This window comes from Panicum virgatum, chromosome 9K (genome assembly GCF_016808335.1).
Source record: "Panicum virgatum strain AP13 chromosome 9K, P.virgatum_v5, whole genome shotgun sequence".
NCBI classification, from domain to species: Eukaryota; Viridiplantae; Streptophyta; class Magnoliopsida; order Poales; family Poaceae; genus Panicum; species Panicum virgatum.
In genome coordinates this window covers 6904407-6918639 of record NC_053144.1, presented here as the reverse complement: position 1 = coordinate 6918639, position 14233 = coordinate 6904407, and the positions used below count along the sequence as shown (strand labels likewise).

Below are 14233 nucleotides of genomic sequence, written 5' to 3'. Positions count from 1 at the left end.
GACTTCTACCCGTATCTTGTTCGTTCTGGAAACACGTCTTCCTATTCCATCTTTTCCCGAATCTCCCTTAACAGAAGAAATAGGAGGTATATGAAAGAAGGGAACGAATAAGTGGATTGAGGAATGAAAGCTCGAAGAATTGACCCGAATGCCTGTGGGTGGGCTTATGGTATGAACTTTTTCTTCCTAGATGCGTGGAGGAGAGAGAAATGCACTTAACAGTACCGCTGTCTTTAGGTATATCCGGTGGACCATTGCGAGAAGCAAGGGCGGAATCCTCACCCGGGGGCAGAGGTGACTAGGAATCAATCGGAAAGAAACCGATGCGCCTTTAAGCTTTAACAGAAACCCTTAAGATATTGATACGGATCAGACCAGCCTATGCCAGTTCGAGTCTGAACAGTCGCTATCGAGTTCCTTAATTATGTACTCAAAAGTGTAAGCAAAGATCCAAGCTTTCGAGGACCGAGATATTGATGGAAAGGGTAAGTACAGTTGGTTTGCAAGGGTCAAGATATGCTTAATAGCACTGAAGGGCGCTAGCTAGGCTACTACCTAATATGCCAGTAATAGGGCTATTGTGGCTACACCTCCCGCTTTGTCAGGTATACTGCGAAGAATGGCATGGGTCGGTAGGAAATACCATTCCGGCACAATATGAGGCGGGGTGGGGTTGGGAGCGGGAGGAAGTCAATTACAGAAAGAGTAGAGACGGATATGGGGACTGTAGCTCCGACCATGTCAACTATGATGCTCTCGCTGCTGCCAGTCCGGTTCCTGGATGCATTTCCTCAAGTCGTCAGTAGTGACTGACTTCTTTCTTTAGAAGGTCGGAATCCGCCTGAATAAATCGCACATATGCTCCCAGGACTTCACGCTTTCCCCGGCGGTCTGGAGAAAGCAGTAATCAATAGGACTTCCCTAATCCTCCCTTCCTGAAAGGAAGAACGTCGCTAGCCCCCTCTGTGGATAGCACTTTCTTTCGAAAAATTGGCAGGGACTGCGTACCATTAAAGGGAGTTGGTGGGCACCGTAAGTAGTAATCGAGAACTTGATGAACATACCAACTAGTATGTGAATCCGTAAAACAAGTGGAGGAAGAGAGGCTATATCTAGCTTTCCCTGCCTGGTGAGTCATCTCGTGAAACTACAAGCTAGGATCCTTCCTTCACTCACACCCGCGTTGAATTGCTTGATCGGCCCGGGCAAGGAAATATACTCTATTTTCAGTTGATGCTGGTGGGCACGAAAAAGGGAGGGGGAAAGTCAGTGCCAAATGCATGGCAATCCTTGGTAGAGCTTATTTATGATTTCGTGCCGAACCTGGGCTTGGCAAGATGGGGATACCCGGAAATAGGAAAGGAAGAAGTCAATAGTCAAGGCTAATGTGTCTCACTGGGGCAGTTAGGAAAGTAAGCAGGTCATGGGATTTCTTCGTAGTGAAAGACGAGGACAAATGTTACACCTGGTTAAATTAATCAACCACCATAGGATTTATTGCCACCAAGGATTCATCCATTTAAGAACCCGATTGCTGTAGTAGAGGGATACAAGAAAGTATCTTACTTAATGACAAAAGGCATCGACCCCCTTTTTCGTAGGAACCTACACCGTCATTGGAAAAGTGAAACAACTATTACACAACTCCTATCTGATGATACTCGTACTAGTATTCCGTGGTGAAGACAACCCCCACTTCCTTGCCTTGACTCGCCTACTTCTCCAGTCTTTGATGTTGCTTTCCTGGCTTTCGATTCCTATTCGTCTGATGTGTTGATGCTTGAGAAGAAGCTGAAACGAAAATATAAGAAAGTAGTTACTCGTCTATCTCAACGTAAATGAACGAAGTCACTTAAGTCTTCCTACTACTGCTCTTGGCAGCAGAAGGCCTTCACTAAGCTTCTTGGACTTCAATACCGACGCAAGGGAGCAAAAAATGGAGTGGTGACTGTATGTGTGATAGCATCTACTATACCAGGAATATCAATGAACCCCATTCTTGCAATTGCTCAGGATACCCTCTTTTAGCTGCTAGGTCTATTTCTTAGTTCAAGATCCCTCTTACTAAATGGAATAAAAGAATTAGTAGATCTGTTCCGTCCAAAATGGGAATGGGTGCTAGGGTTATGAACTTATAATCATGGAATCGACTGTGGAATAGTGGCATTTCGTTAATGGCGAAAATGTTCTTAGTGAAAGGGTTGCCGCAAAACCGGCAAACTCAGAGTGGTCTCTGAAAGTGAATAGGAGCATAGCGGCATCATCCAAGCCAAACACGTCTCCTTTTTTTGGTTTTTTCATCTTTTCATCAAAGAGTTGAACAATGAAGATAGATGGCAAGCGCCTGATCAATTTGGGTCCTAAATCCAAAACCTTAAACACTAGATCACCGGCATACCTAGCGTAAAAGAAGAGTTGCTGCCCATTTGCATGTTCCATTGCTTTTTCAAGAGTGCATGATTTTCGATAGTGTCGAACATGAGTGGTAGACTGAACACCCACACAATCTCGATTTGACACAGCAACACTTTCCACCTCTCTTCCTTCCCTTGGATCAGATAGGAAATCCTCACTTTTCCGGCGGCCGTAACTATAACGGTCCTAAGGTAGCGAAATTCCTTGTCGGGTAAGTTCCGACCCGCACGAAAGGCGTAACGATCTGGGCATTTCATAGTAATAGAAATCCATGTCCTACCGAGACAGAATTTCGAACTTGCTATCCTCTTGGCTAATAGGCAAAGATTGACCTATGTAGAAAGACTGATTCATTCGGATCGATATGAGGACCCAACTTCGTTGCATGGTCTATATGAGAGTTGAAAGAGAAACTGGTGCTAGGGTCGCTTTCGGAATGTAGGAGGACGCTTTATGAATATAGGAGGACGATAAACTAGAAGTAAAAGCTACCTGCATCTTGAATTTAGGAGGGTTCGGACATCACACATTCAAGTAGGGAGACCTTGCTCGTGGATAACTAGACGGCGGAGCGAATAGATTCAAACTTGAAGCCGAATATCGGGCCATTGCCTCCACTACCGTTGAAGTCAATTGGATCATGAACAAAGAAGACTACTAAAGGATCGAATTCGCTTTCCGTGGTGAACTGGGCCGTCCCATACCTTCATTTTTTCTCATGTGTGTTGAACATTGTCTTCCTCGGTTCCAGCTTCACTGATGTAGGTAGGGCTGGGCGAGAAAGGGTCCCCTCTTGCCTATTAGTAAGCGGGCCATGTAGATCTAACTTTCTATTCACTCGTGGGATCCGGGCGGTCGGGGGGGGGGGCTTCATTGACCTTGGTACTGCATTTCATAGATACCTTCGCTATGACAGTAACGCAATTCTCCACTGAACCCATTGACCTAGGTACCGAGTCTGTTATGCGTACGTCTTTTTGGACTCTTTATTTGTTTCCCTGGCTCGAGCCCAGATATCGATTTACCATTCCTTTATCGGATCTCCGAAACGGGAAACATCAGCGACATATTTTTATGCGGGTCTTAGCAAAAAAGGATTGAGTTATTTCGAGAAATATATTAAACCAACCCCAATCCTTTTACCCATTAACATCCTAGAAGATTTCACGCGATAGATACTTTAGAAACCTATCACTAAGAAGCGGGCTCATTGAAAACCAAACTGTTCGTATTTCTTTAAAACGCTGCTGCCCTAGCCGGGGGTCTGTCTATAGAAGAAGGGAATCCAGAGGAAGATTTTTCTTCTGAATCTTTATCTATTGCTAAAGTACAAAACAAATTCTTTATGTGCTATGCCTTCTTCAGATTTGTGGAGCAGCATATGCTGAAATAACTTGCATGGACAAGTTTATTTACTCTTTGTTTCTTTCTTGATTACATAACTTTATTTAAATTTTAATTTACACTATTTTCATAATTTTTCTTATATAATTGAGTGTTAACATATCTATATTTACATATTACAATCATGCTCAATATTAACTAATTTATTTTCATTGTATACACATTAGTTATTGTTTGAAATGATTTATTTACTTCATAGTAACTTGTTTAGTTCATGTATACTTATAAGAATAATATTTTTTTTGCAATGTAGAAGCATTTGTTCTTCATGGTAAATTACTTGTATTTGTGTAACTAATTTGTTCGCAATACCAAATTATTTGTTCATTTTCTGAATTAATTTGTTCGGTGATATTGAGTCATTTGTTCATAATATTTATTTTAATTATTTATACTATATAATCGAATGTTCGAGATGTTTAATATTTTGTTCATAGTATATTATTATTTGTTCGTCATGTTTAAGTTTTTGTTCGTAGAAAATTATTATTTGTTCTTGTTTCTAAAATATTTGTTCCGTGTAGCTAAAACTAATTATTTATTATTAGAAAATAGTTTTTAGAAAATATTGTGTAAATATAGGCAAGTGTGGTCTTGTTTTAAATATCTTGGCATAAGAAAGGTAGTGGTGTAGTTGGAATTTAATTTGGATATATATTTTAAGATTTACATCTTTTTTTAGTTTGAGTCCCCTTGCATGTGGCTGATGTCATCATTTTCTGTCTCCACTTGCATGCATGCATCTATTATTTTAAATCTTGTGTGACTACTGCTGGTGATGTTAATTTTCCCATTAAGTATGTGGGCCTGATGAATCAAATTATACGTGCGGCCCAAAATAAAATAACTGCAACCTGTAGCAATAAATTTCCCCGGTTCAGGTGATAGTTCACGGAACCGTCACCCGAAGCGATGGTTAATCGCGCCCGCCAGCAGTAGGGCTCCCATTGCCTAAGTCCAGACGATCTATGGTTGCTAAAAGTGGCTCTTCAAGCTGCCCTCCCTAGCATTTATTCTGTGGAAATTGGCAATGAACCATAATCACCCGGACGGTTCTTTCGTTACAGGGCTTGCATTCTCGGCAACGATGGATAATCTTCTGGAGATGGCATGACGCAGTTATCACCATTCAAGTACACCCGGCGAGGGAAGGCCCATCCCTTTTCAGAGATGAAAGTCTGGGAGTCCTTGCGGAGAAGCAGCTCTCCTTGCACGCTCCCAAGCTTATTACCGCCTTGCATCAGCACATCGTTGTAGGGTTTTACGCCCCAGAACATTGCGGTATCATCTGAAATGGAACCAAATAAAAAAACCAAACTACATGATGAGAGAGAGTGAGAGAGAGAGAGTGTGTGTGTGTTCTTTTATTTTGTAAAGAAAAAATTAAACGGGCAAAAGTTTACTTACTTATGTCGCCCCCGTATGGGGTCAGTGGTTTGTAGTTGAGGCCGAACAGCTGAGTGATGTTGTCAAAATTTGGATGCTGAACGACTAAGTTCCACTCCGTGTAGTTCATGCGGAAATTGAAGTTTGTGATGGTGATCTTCACTCTCCAGTAGTCCTTGTGGTTCTGCTTCACATGCCAGTTGATTCCTACCGGGCACATGTGGGAAGTGCACTCGACGAGAGGCTGGCCAGTCCACTTGCCAGGGTCGTCGATTGCAGATCCTAGATGAGGTGACCCCCTACTGTGAAATGCACCAACTTATTAGAGCCTTTGTGAATAAAAAAGAATAGGATGATCTTATCATTAAGTCCCTATTATTAACAGGAAGGGCGGTGTTAAGAGTAACTCAGCTCACTTCACACAGTTTGTCCCGTTTGGGTTTTGGCAGCCACAAGAGCATGTAGGGCAAGACACGGTGGTGTCGTTGTAGAACGAGGATAGAGATACACAGCAGGATGGAGGCTTCTGAGCGAGGAATTGAGAATAAGTGCAAGTCACCTTCCATGTCACTGCACATGCAGAGAATGTCTTTGTTAAATTAACCCATCAACTAAACATTAGACAAAGCAGCATCTCGTATACTATATGGAACCCTTCCAATCATTCTCAATTCAAAATACATTGTCTGCTGCAGAGCAAAACCAACATCTGATTGCAAGAAAAATGTGAAGTTCAACAGATGGAGAACTTACTAAAAGCCCGGGTTGCCCTGCGCCCATCCGCGGTGAAAAACACACTAGGCTTGCCAACGATAGCACGCCCACAGGTGTACCCGGGACCAGGAGTCCTAAGAGTGAAGTTCCTTGGCAGCTTAACGGCCTTAGTGGTAGTCCCAGCAAGACCTACACTGAGCTGGAAGGAGGCGGCAGCATTTGCCGGGTCCTGAGTAAACGTACTTATCACTCCTGCTTTGCAGCAGTTTGCTATCTGCATGTTGTACGGAGTGTCTGGAAGTAAATCAACGACCACGGGATCTTTCTTGCAGCTGTGGGGAATGTTGCCCTTGAAACGTGAGCAGTCACCTGTCATGGCACAGCCGTGAGACGCGGGACGGCGTGGTGATCACGTTGGTGGCGATTGCGTTTGGAATTTTACTTGTAGCTGTCATTAGTTGTGTGGGCCCGAGGCCGTTGTGTAATGGGCTTATAAGCCAAACCTGTGAACAGGAAAAGGTAACAAACAAATGATCTAGTAAAATTGGAAGGGGAATCATTCCTCGTTCCGTCCTGAACTCCGGTGTCTCTGTGTCTCTCACGCCTCGGCACCTCGCCGGCGGCCACGGGTTACTACAGTGGTATCAGATTCAGGCCTCCTCGGCGCGCTACCATTCCTACCTCGTCGGCGTTTCCCACCCCTGTCTGGTTGCCTTCTCGGCGTACCAGACCTGCTCCGCCGGGCTCGCACGAGTTCGGCGTCCACGCCCCGTCCTCGGCTTCCAACCGGCGACGGCCACCGCAAAACGCCGGTTAGCCAGTCCGGCGCCGTCGTCCACCTCCTCCTTATCGCGCCGCTTAGGTGTAGTTGGGGTGTGGTGCTCGCTCTGCTGGATTCCTCGTTCTTCAGGAATTTCCGGCGGCGCGTGGTGGTGATTGTTGGTAGCGTCCCAGCGTTCTGCATCCAGGGCGCGGCGGCGAACGATTCGTCGCTGTTCGCGGGTGTGGTGTGCGATTGCTGTAATCCTTCGACTTGGATTGACGCTGTTCGAGCCTCACGTGGAGGTTTTCCCAAATCGAGCAGTGTCTCCTTGTTTGAGGTGCAGTCGACACGGCGCCCCCTAAGCCTTCCGTGCAGACGCAGTTCATCCTGGAGGCGATGGCGTCTTCGGATGAGCGCGACTCGTCGCGTTTCGACCAGGTGTTGGAGTCGCTGGACTTGCTGTTCGTGAAGGTTGGCCAGCTTGACACCACGCAGCAGCGTATGGCGACGCAGATGGATCTCGGCAATCAGGTTATGGAGCAGATGCTCAAGGATCAACAATCTCTCGCTACACAGATGGAAGTCGCGGGTCAAGCTATTGCTCGGTTTTCTTCCTCAGATTTCCACCCGCCGCACCGTCAAGTTCCTTCGTCTTCTTCAGGTGCTGTTCCAGCCCACCGCCCTTTTCAGAGTTCGTTTGGGACTGGGGGTGATCATTCGGGTGTTAGACATGTTGTCCCTAAGATGTCGTTTCCCAAATTTACTGGTGTGAATCCCCGTATTTGGAAGGATAAGTGTCTCGATTACTTCCATCTGTTCAATGTTCCTGAGAGCTTCTGGACCACATTGGCTTCTCTGAATATGGATGGTCAGGCGGCTAAGTGGTTACAGGTGTATAAGTTGCAGGTTGGTTTGGGTTCATGGCAGGATCTTATTGCTGCAGTTGAAACTCAGTTTGGGTCCTTTGATTATCGTGATGCTATCGCTGAACTCATTGCTTTGGAACAAACGGGTTCGCTGGAGGATTATATTGTCGCTTTTCAGGATCTTCGCTATAGTGTCTCAATGCATAATCCTGGTTTGGGGGAACTTTATTTCACCACTCAGTTTGTTAAAGGTTTGAAGTCTGACATCAGAGGGGGAGTGCAGTGCCAAGTGCCTGATTCAGTTAATCGCGCTATTTTGTTGGCCAGAGTGCAGCAGCAAGTCCTGGATAACACCAAATTCAGATACTCCAAATCATCGGTTACTGGTAAAGCAGCTGTTGTTACAGCAAAATCTGACAGTAAGACTACTCCTGCTACTAGTTCTCTGTGGAAAGAACGTCAACTGCGTAATTTCAGGAAAGCCAATGGCCTCTGTATGTATTGTGGGGATAAATATGATGCTGCCCACGCTGCCTCGTGTACTCTACGTCCTCAGCCTCAGGTGCATGCTCTGGCTATCAATGACCTCGACCAACCATTGACTGAAGACATTCTTAATCAATTGGCTGTGGAGGACACTCTATCTGAAGATTTTGAGCAACTGTCTTTGAATGCTTTGGCTGGCACTGCTCATGGAGATGCTTTGCAGTTAAGGTCTCGAGTGGCCAACAAAGTAATGTTAGTGCTGGTGGATAGTGGGAGTTCTCATAGCTTTGTCAGCTCATCTTTTCTGAAAACAGTGGGCATTCAACCTGTTGATGCGCCACCCAAGAAAGTCAAGATGGCCAATGGTCAAATGATCCTTAGCAACAAGGTCGTGCCTCACATGAAGTGGTGGTGCCAAGGGCACACCCTCACAGCTGACATGCGTGTGCTGGATTTAGGAGCCTATGATGCCATTTTGGGCTATGACTGGTTGAAGACTCGCAGTCCTATGCTCTGTCAGTGGGACAAGAAAATTATTGAGTTTCAGGAAAATGGACACACTGTCACCTTGCAGGGTATTCAGTCAGTTCCACAAACCATATCTGGTATTTCTGCTGCTAGTTTAGTCAAGAGCTGTCAAGGGAATGACATTTGGGCTTTTGCTGTGATTTCTGCTGACACTTCTTCTTCTTCAGCCCCTCCACCTGCAATTGCTACACTTCTTCAGGAGTATGCTGATGTGTTTGCCAAACCGACTACTTTACCTCCATCACGGGTATATGATCACACCATTCCTCTTTTGCCCAATACTACTCCTGTCAATGCCAGACCATACCGGTATTCTCCCCTTCACAAGACTGAAATTGAAAGGCAGGTCAAGGATCTTCTAGCAGCAGGCTTGATCACCCAAAGTACTAGTCCCTTTGCTTCTCCTGTTCTACTTGTTTTGAAGAAAGATGGTACTTGGCGCTTTTGTGTGGATTATAGGAAACTGAATGAATTGACAATCAAGAATAGATTTCCCTTGCCAGTTATTGAGGAGATCTTAGATGAGTTAGCTGGTACTCAATTCTTTACCAAGCTGGATATGACTGCAGGATATCACCAAATACGAATGTGTCCTGCAGATGAGCACAAAACGGCCTTCAAAACCCATCATGGTCATTTTCAGTTTCGAGTTATGCCCTTTGGTCTCACCAACGCACCTGCTACTTTTCAGTGTATGATGAATGACATTCTACAACCATTCCTTCGAAAGTTTGTGCTGGTATTTTTGGACGACATTCTCATTTATAGTCCCACTTGGGAAACTCACCTAGATCACCTGCGAAAGGTTCTGGAGCAGTTGAGGGCTCACCAGTTTTACTTGAAAACCAGCAAATGCTCCTTTGCCCAAACTGAAATTGAGTATCTGGGACATGTGATCTCCCAGCAAGGTGTTGCCACAGATCCTACTAAGACCTCTGCTATGCTGAATTGGCCTACTCCAACAACAGTGACAGAATTGAGAGGGTTTTTGGGTCTTACCGGCTACTATCGACGTTTTGTGCAGCATTATGGGTTATTAGCTCGTCCTCTTACCCAATTATTGAAGAAGAAGCAGTTTGCCTGGTCTCCTGCAGCAGAGTCGGCTTTCCGTGCTCTTAAACATGCTATGACTCAAACTCCGGTCCTCATTCTTCCCAATTTTGATGCTCCTTTCGTGGTGGAAACTGATGCTTGTGCCACAGGAATTGGAGCAGTGTTGATGCAGGATCAGCGACCAGTGGCTTTTCTCAGCAAAGCATTAGGCCCCACCCACCAACACTTGTCCATCTATGAGAAGGAATTTCTTGCCTTGATCATGGCCATCGAGAAGTGGAGATCCTATCTGCAGCGCCAAGAATTCACTATTCTTACAGACCATAAGAGTCTTTCCTACTTGACTGAACAAAATTTGCAGTCTGACTTACAGCGCAAAGCAATGACAAGGTTGATGGGCCTTCAATTCAAAGTGTTGTACCGAAAAGGCAAAGAGAACTTGGCAGCTGATGCTTTATCTCGTGTAGGACATCTCATGGCTCTGCAGGCAATATCTTCTACCACTCCAGTTTGGCTGCAGGCAGTCCTTAATTCCTATCATACTGATGAGGAAGCACGACAACTTTTACAGTCATTGTCTGTTAATTCTCCTAATGAGCAGGGTTTCTCACTGACAGATGGTTTGATCAGATATAAGGATCACATCTGGATTGGCCATAATTCTGCTCTTCGCACCAAAGTAATTGCAGCTCTCCACTCTACCCCCATTGGTGGTCATTCCGGCATTCAGGCCACTTATTACCGAGTGAAGAAGCTGTTTCATTGGAAGGGTCTCAGGCGAGATGTAGAGGACTTTGTCAGGCAGTGCAGTATTTGTCAGCATTCCAAACATGAGCATTCTGCACCCGGGGGTTTGTTACAGCCTCTGCCCATCCCAGCGGGTGCTTGGCAAGATATTTCTTTGGATTTTATTGAAGGCCTACCCCTTTCTCAGCATGCCAATGTCATTCTGGTGGTAGTTGATCGGTTCACCAAGTATAGTCACTTTTTACCCCTCAAACACCCCTTCACTGCTCATCAGGTGGCCCTTACCTTATTGGATTCAGTGGTGAAGTTACATGGCCTCCCAAAAACAATGGTGTCTGATCGTGATAAGATTTTTCTGAGCAAAGTTTGGCAGGATCTATTCACTGCTTTGGGCACTAAACTCTTACATAGTACAGCTTACCATCCACAAACCGACGGGCAAACCGAAAGAGTGAACCAATGCCTCGAGATGTATTTGCGCTGTGCTGTTCATAACTCTCCCAAATTGTGGCGACAGTGGCTTCCACTTGCTGAGTTGTGGTACAACTCTTCTCTTCACACATCCTTGGGTTGTTCTCCCTTCAAAGCTCTATATGGCTACGATCCCGACTTAGGTGTTCTGTCCGCTTCCTTCTTGTCTCCAAACACTGAGGCCGCTGTGGTGGACTTGATTCAAGACAGGGAACAACACTTGGACATGCTCAAGGACCAATTACAAATTGCTCAGAATCGAATGAAGATACAAGCTGATCGTCATCGTACTGATCGTGTCTTTCAGGTTGGGGAGCAGGTTTTGCTTAAGCTTCAACCCTATGCTCAACATTCGGTGGTTAATCGGCCATTTCCCAAATTGGCTTTCAAGTTCTTTGGACCCTACACCATTACTGAACGCCTTGGATCTGCTGCTTACCGGCTGGACCTTCCAGAGGACAGCAAGGTCCATAATGTGTTTCATGTTTCTCAGCTGAAGGCTTTTACTCCCGACCACACTCCAGTCTTTTCGGATGTTCTGAAACTGGTGGACCTCTCGGCATCATCCACTGAACCTGAGTGCATTCTGGATCGTCGTTTGGTCAAGAAAGGTAACACGGCCATTCCACAGGTGCTGATCAAATGGTCTCATTTCCCAGCTGAAGCTGCTACTTGGGAGGACCTATATGTGGTTCAGCAGCGTTTTCCTGCGTCAAGTGCTTGGGGACAAGTCACTCCTGAAGGGGGGGAAGATGTCATGGCACAGCCGTGAGACGCGGGACGGCGTGGTGATCACGTTGGTGGCGATTGCGTTTGGAATTTTACTTGTAGCTGTCATTAGTTGTGTGGGCCCGAGGCCGTTGTGTAATGGGCTTATAAGCCAAACCTGTGAACAGGAAAAGGTAACAAACAAATGATCTAGTAAAATTGGAAGGGGAATCATTCCTCGTTCCGTCCTGAACTCCGGTGTCTCTGTGTCTCTCACGCCTCGGCACCTCGCCGGCGGCCACGGGTTACTACATCACCCTGCTCGGTGGCCTGAGCCCCAGCCATCGACCAGATGACCTCCTCCTTTGCCCATGTCCACCCCAGCTGCCACCCAGGTGCTCCAATGTGCCGGAATTGTTGGTAATTGTACATTGTGACAACAGCCTGCACGAGACATTTTATTTAAAATGATGAGCTAGCTATAGATAGTATGCTATTCTTCTGATCTACCGCATGTTTCTAACGAACTGATCCATTATGATGCATTATTATTAGCAGTGACACAATTTGTGTTGTGCGAATCAAACCTGCTTATATTCAATAAATAAGATCAGCCTATTGCTAGGTGCCTAGGTTGAACTTGAAGAAAGAGATGCGACAACTGTCGGTACGGGAATGGAACTTACAACATATCCATCAGGAGTCCATTGCATGACGTCCCATTTTATAGTGATGTTGCCGTTTGGATCCAAGGAATCATAAGCCTCTGCAGAGAAAACAAAGAGGGCCCCATCAACGACAGGTTCCAAATTCTGAAGCATGAATAACTGAAAATGGCACAAATGCATTCGGTTTGAGCACCAAGTTGCGCCACCAAATATTTGGCCATGGCTAATTCAAAGACATGAGCGAGCGAATCGTATTTGGATTGCGGCCATGCCAGGAATTGATCTGATGCTGAATTGACGACGGATGTTATTTATTTATGTCAATGACACGTGGGACCACATGCCATCAGCATAATGACATTTAGTAACAGTGTAGCATATAATATGGTCAACTTGGATCTTGAATGGCAGGTCTAGTCACAAGTAAGGAGTATTCCTCAAGAATCGTCATCCGAACCATGTTGAACAAACCATTAAATAATTAAGTGCAATCAACCACAGCCTGCAGCATTACCAGATTAAGCTTCCCAACATTTTGGCTACCCCCCCCCCCCCCCCCTCCCTTTATGAAATTGGGTAGCCCTTTTTGCCTCCAACGTTTGTATTGTCACTGGCCAAAAGTTGTTACTAGTATAGTATGAAAAAAGAAACTGGTGGGGCGGCTCTTGACAGCAACGAACTATATATCTGAATTCCAAGTTCTGAGACATATAAATCCTTTACCCCGCATCCTGAACAGATATAGCATCAAGGAGCTCGGCATGGAGCAGCTTGCATCGAGATTATCCCTAATCCGCATTGGCCAGCTAACCGTGTACGTACCCCAAACGCAAACGGGGACCGGCCGTTGGGCATCACGACGCCGCGCCCCCGCGCGCCTCGTGCCATTCGACCCCGCCGGTCAACCTGATGCCATTCCCGCGGTTCAAGCAGGACGAGACACGAGAATGAGGGGGAGGGGAGAGGGAACAAGTCGGAGGGGAGAGGGAACAAGTCGAACCTGTGGCGTCCGGTGCGGAGAGCAGCAGCGCCGCGGCGAGCAGCACGGCGGCGCCGTAACAAGTGATGACCCGTCTGCCGCCGGCCGTCGCCATTCTTCCTTTGCTCCCGCCGGTCTCGCTCCAGACAGCTGCGAGCTCGGCCGCAGGGTATCGGCGAAGAATGTGGAGGAGGGCAGGGGAGATCGGCTCAGTTTATAGCACATCAGTCAATGCCCTTGAGTTGACCTCACCGAAGCACCCCACACCTATAGATGGCCATTTGGCCCGATACCCATGGGGCCCGAAGTCCGGCCCATATTAGCCCGACCCGAGCACGGCACGGGCCCGAATATTATTGGGCTCGGGCCGGCACGGGCACGATAGCCGGGCCGTGCCTGGGCCTCAATCCCGGCCCATGGACGCGTCCAAGCACGGCCCGAAAAAGGGCGGCCCGATCGGCCCGATGGATAGCACGATAGGCACGTTTTAATACTATGTTATCCATTATCAAACCCAATTTAAATATTTTCGGGCCGCCGGGCTGCCGGGCCAAATGGGCCGGCCCGGCCCGATTAAATCAATTTCGGGCCGTGCCTGGGCCGGGACTTCAGCCCATGGGCAGACACGGCACGACCCGATAATATTTTCGTGCTTAAGCAAGTCGTGCCCAAACGGCCTTGCTTAGACGGGCCCGTGCTGGGCCGGGCCGGGCCGCCCGTTTGGCCACCTATACCCACACCCGTAATTGCCCCTGGGTCACGCGTACGTCATTGACTGCAGAGCATCTAGTTTTCGCCCATCGATCCACCAGTCATGGCGATCCCAAACGAAGCTCGTCCCAGTCACCAGCCGCGGCCTAGCGATCAATCGCGGCCAATAAAATCTTCCGCATCTGGGAGCTCGGTTAAACAATGGCACGAGGGCGATGGCAGCTGATGACCCGTGAGCGATCGATCAGAGCGGGGGCGGCTAATCTAATCCCACACATGCGCGAGCCGACGACGCTCGATGAGGGAATAAAGAACCACATGGGTTGTCAGGCTG

At 46.8% G+C, this 14233-nt stretch overlaps 1 protein-coding gene across 1 annotated transcript; it reads right to left on the bottom strand.

The window, feature by feature from the left end:
• Nucleotides 1-4595: 4595 nt before the first annotated feature.
• LOC120649731 (COBRA-like protein 3) lies at nt 4596-13413 on the bottom strand. The gene is made up of 7 exons (XM_039926600.1): nt 13210-13413; nt 12228-12307; nt 11859-11985; nt 5959-6288; nt 5622-5775; nt 5227-5504; nt 4596-5107 (listed from the first exon to the last, which is right to left on the bottom strand). The coding sequence occupies exons 1-7, from the start codon at nt 13301-13303 to the stop codon at nt 4881-4883; spliced, it is 1290 nt and encodes a 429-aa protein (XP_039782534.1). The 5' UTR covers nt 13304-13413; the 3' UTR covers nt 4596-4880.
• Nucleotides 13414-14233: the final 820 nt, after the last annotated feature.

What these genes read in the sequence shown, in the direction of transcription:
- LOC120649731 (XM_039926600.1), bottom strand. Translation starts at nt 13,303, where the DNA reads ATGGCGACGGCCGGCGGCAGACGGGTCATCACTTGTTACGGCGCCGCC. An exon ending in CTCCGCACCGGACGCCACAG is followed by an intron (nt 12,308 to 13,209) that starts GTTCGACTTGTT and finishes TTTTCTCTGCAG; the next exon opens with AGGCTTATGATTCCTTGGAT. An exon ending in GGCTCAGGCCACCGAGCAGG is followed by an intron (nt 6,289 to 11,858) that starts GTGATGTAGTAA and finishes GTGCCATGACAG; the next exon opens with GTGACTGCTCACGTTTCAAG.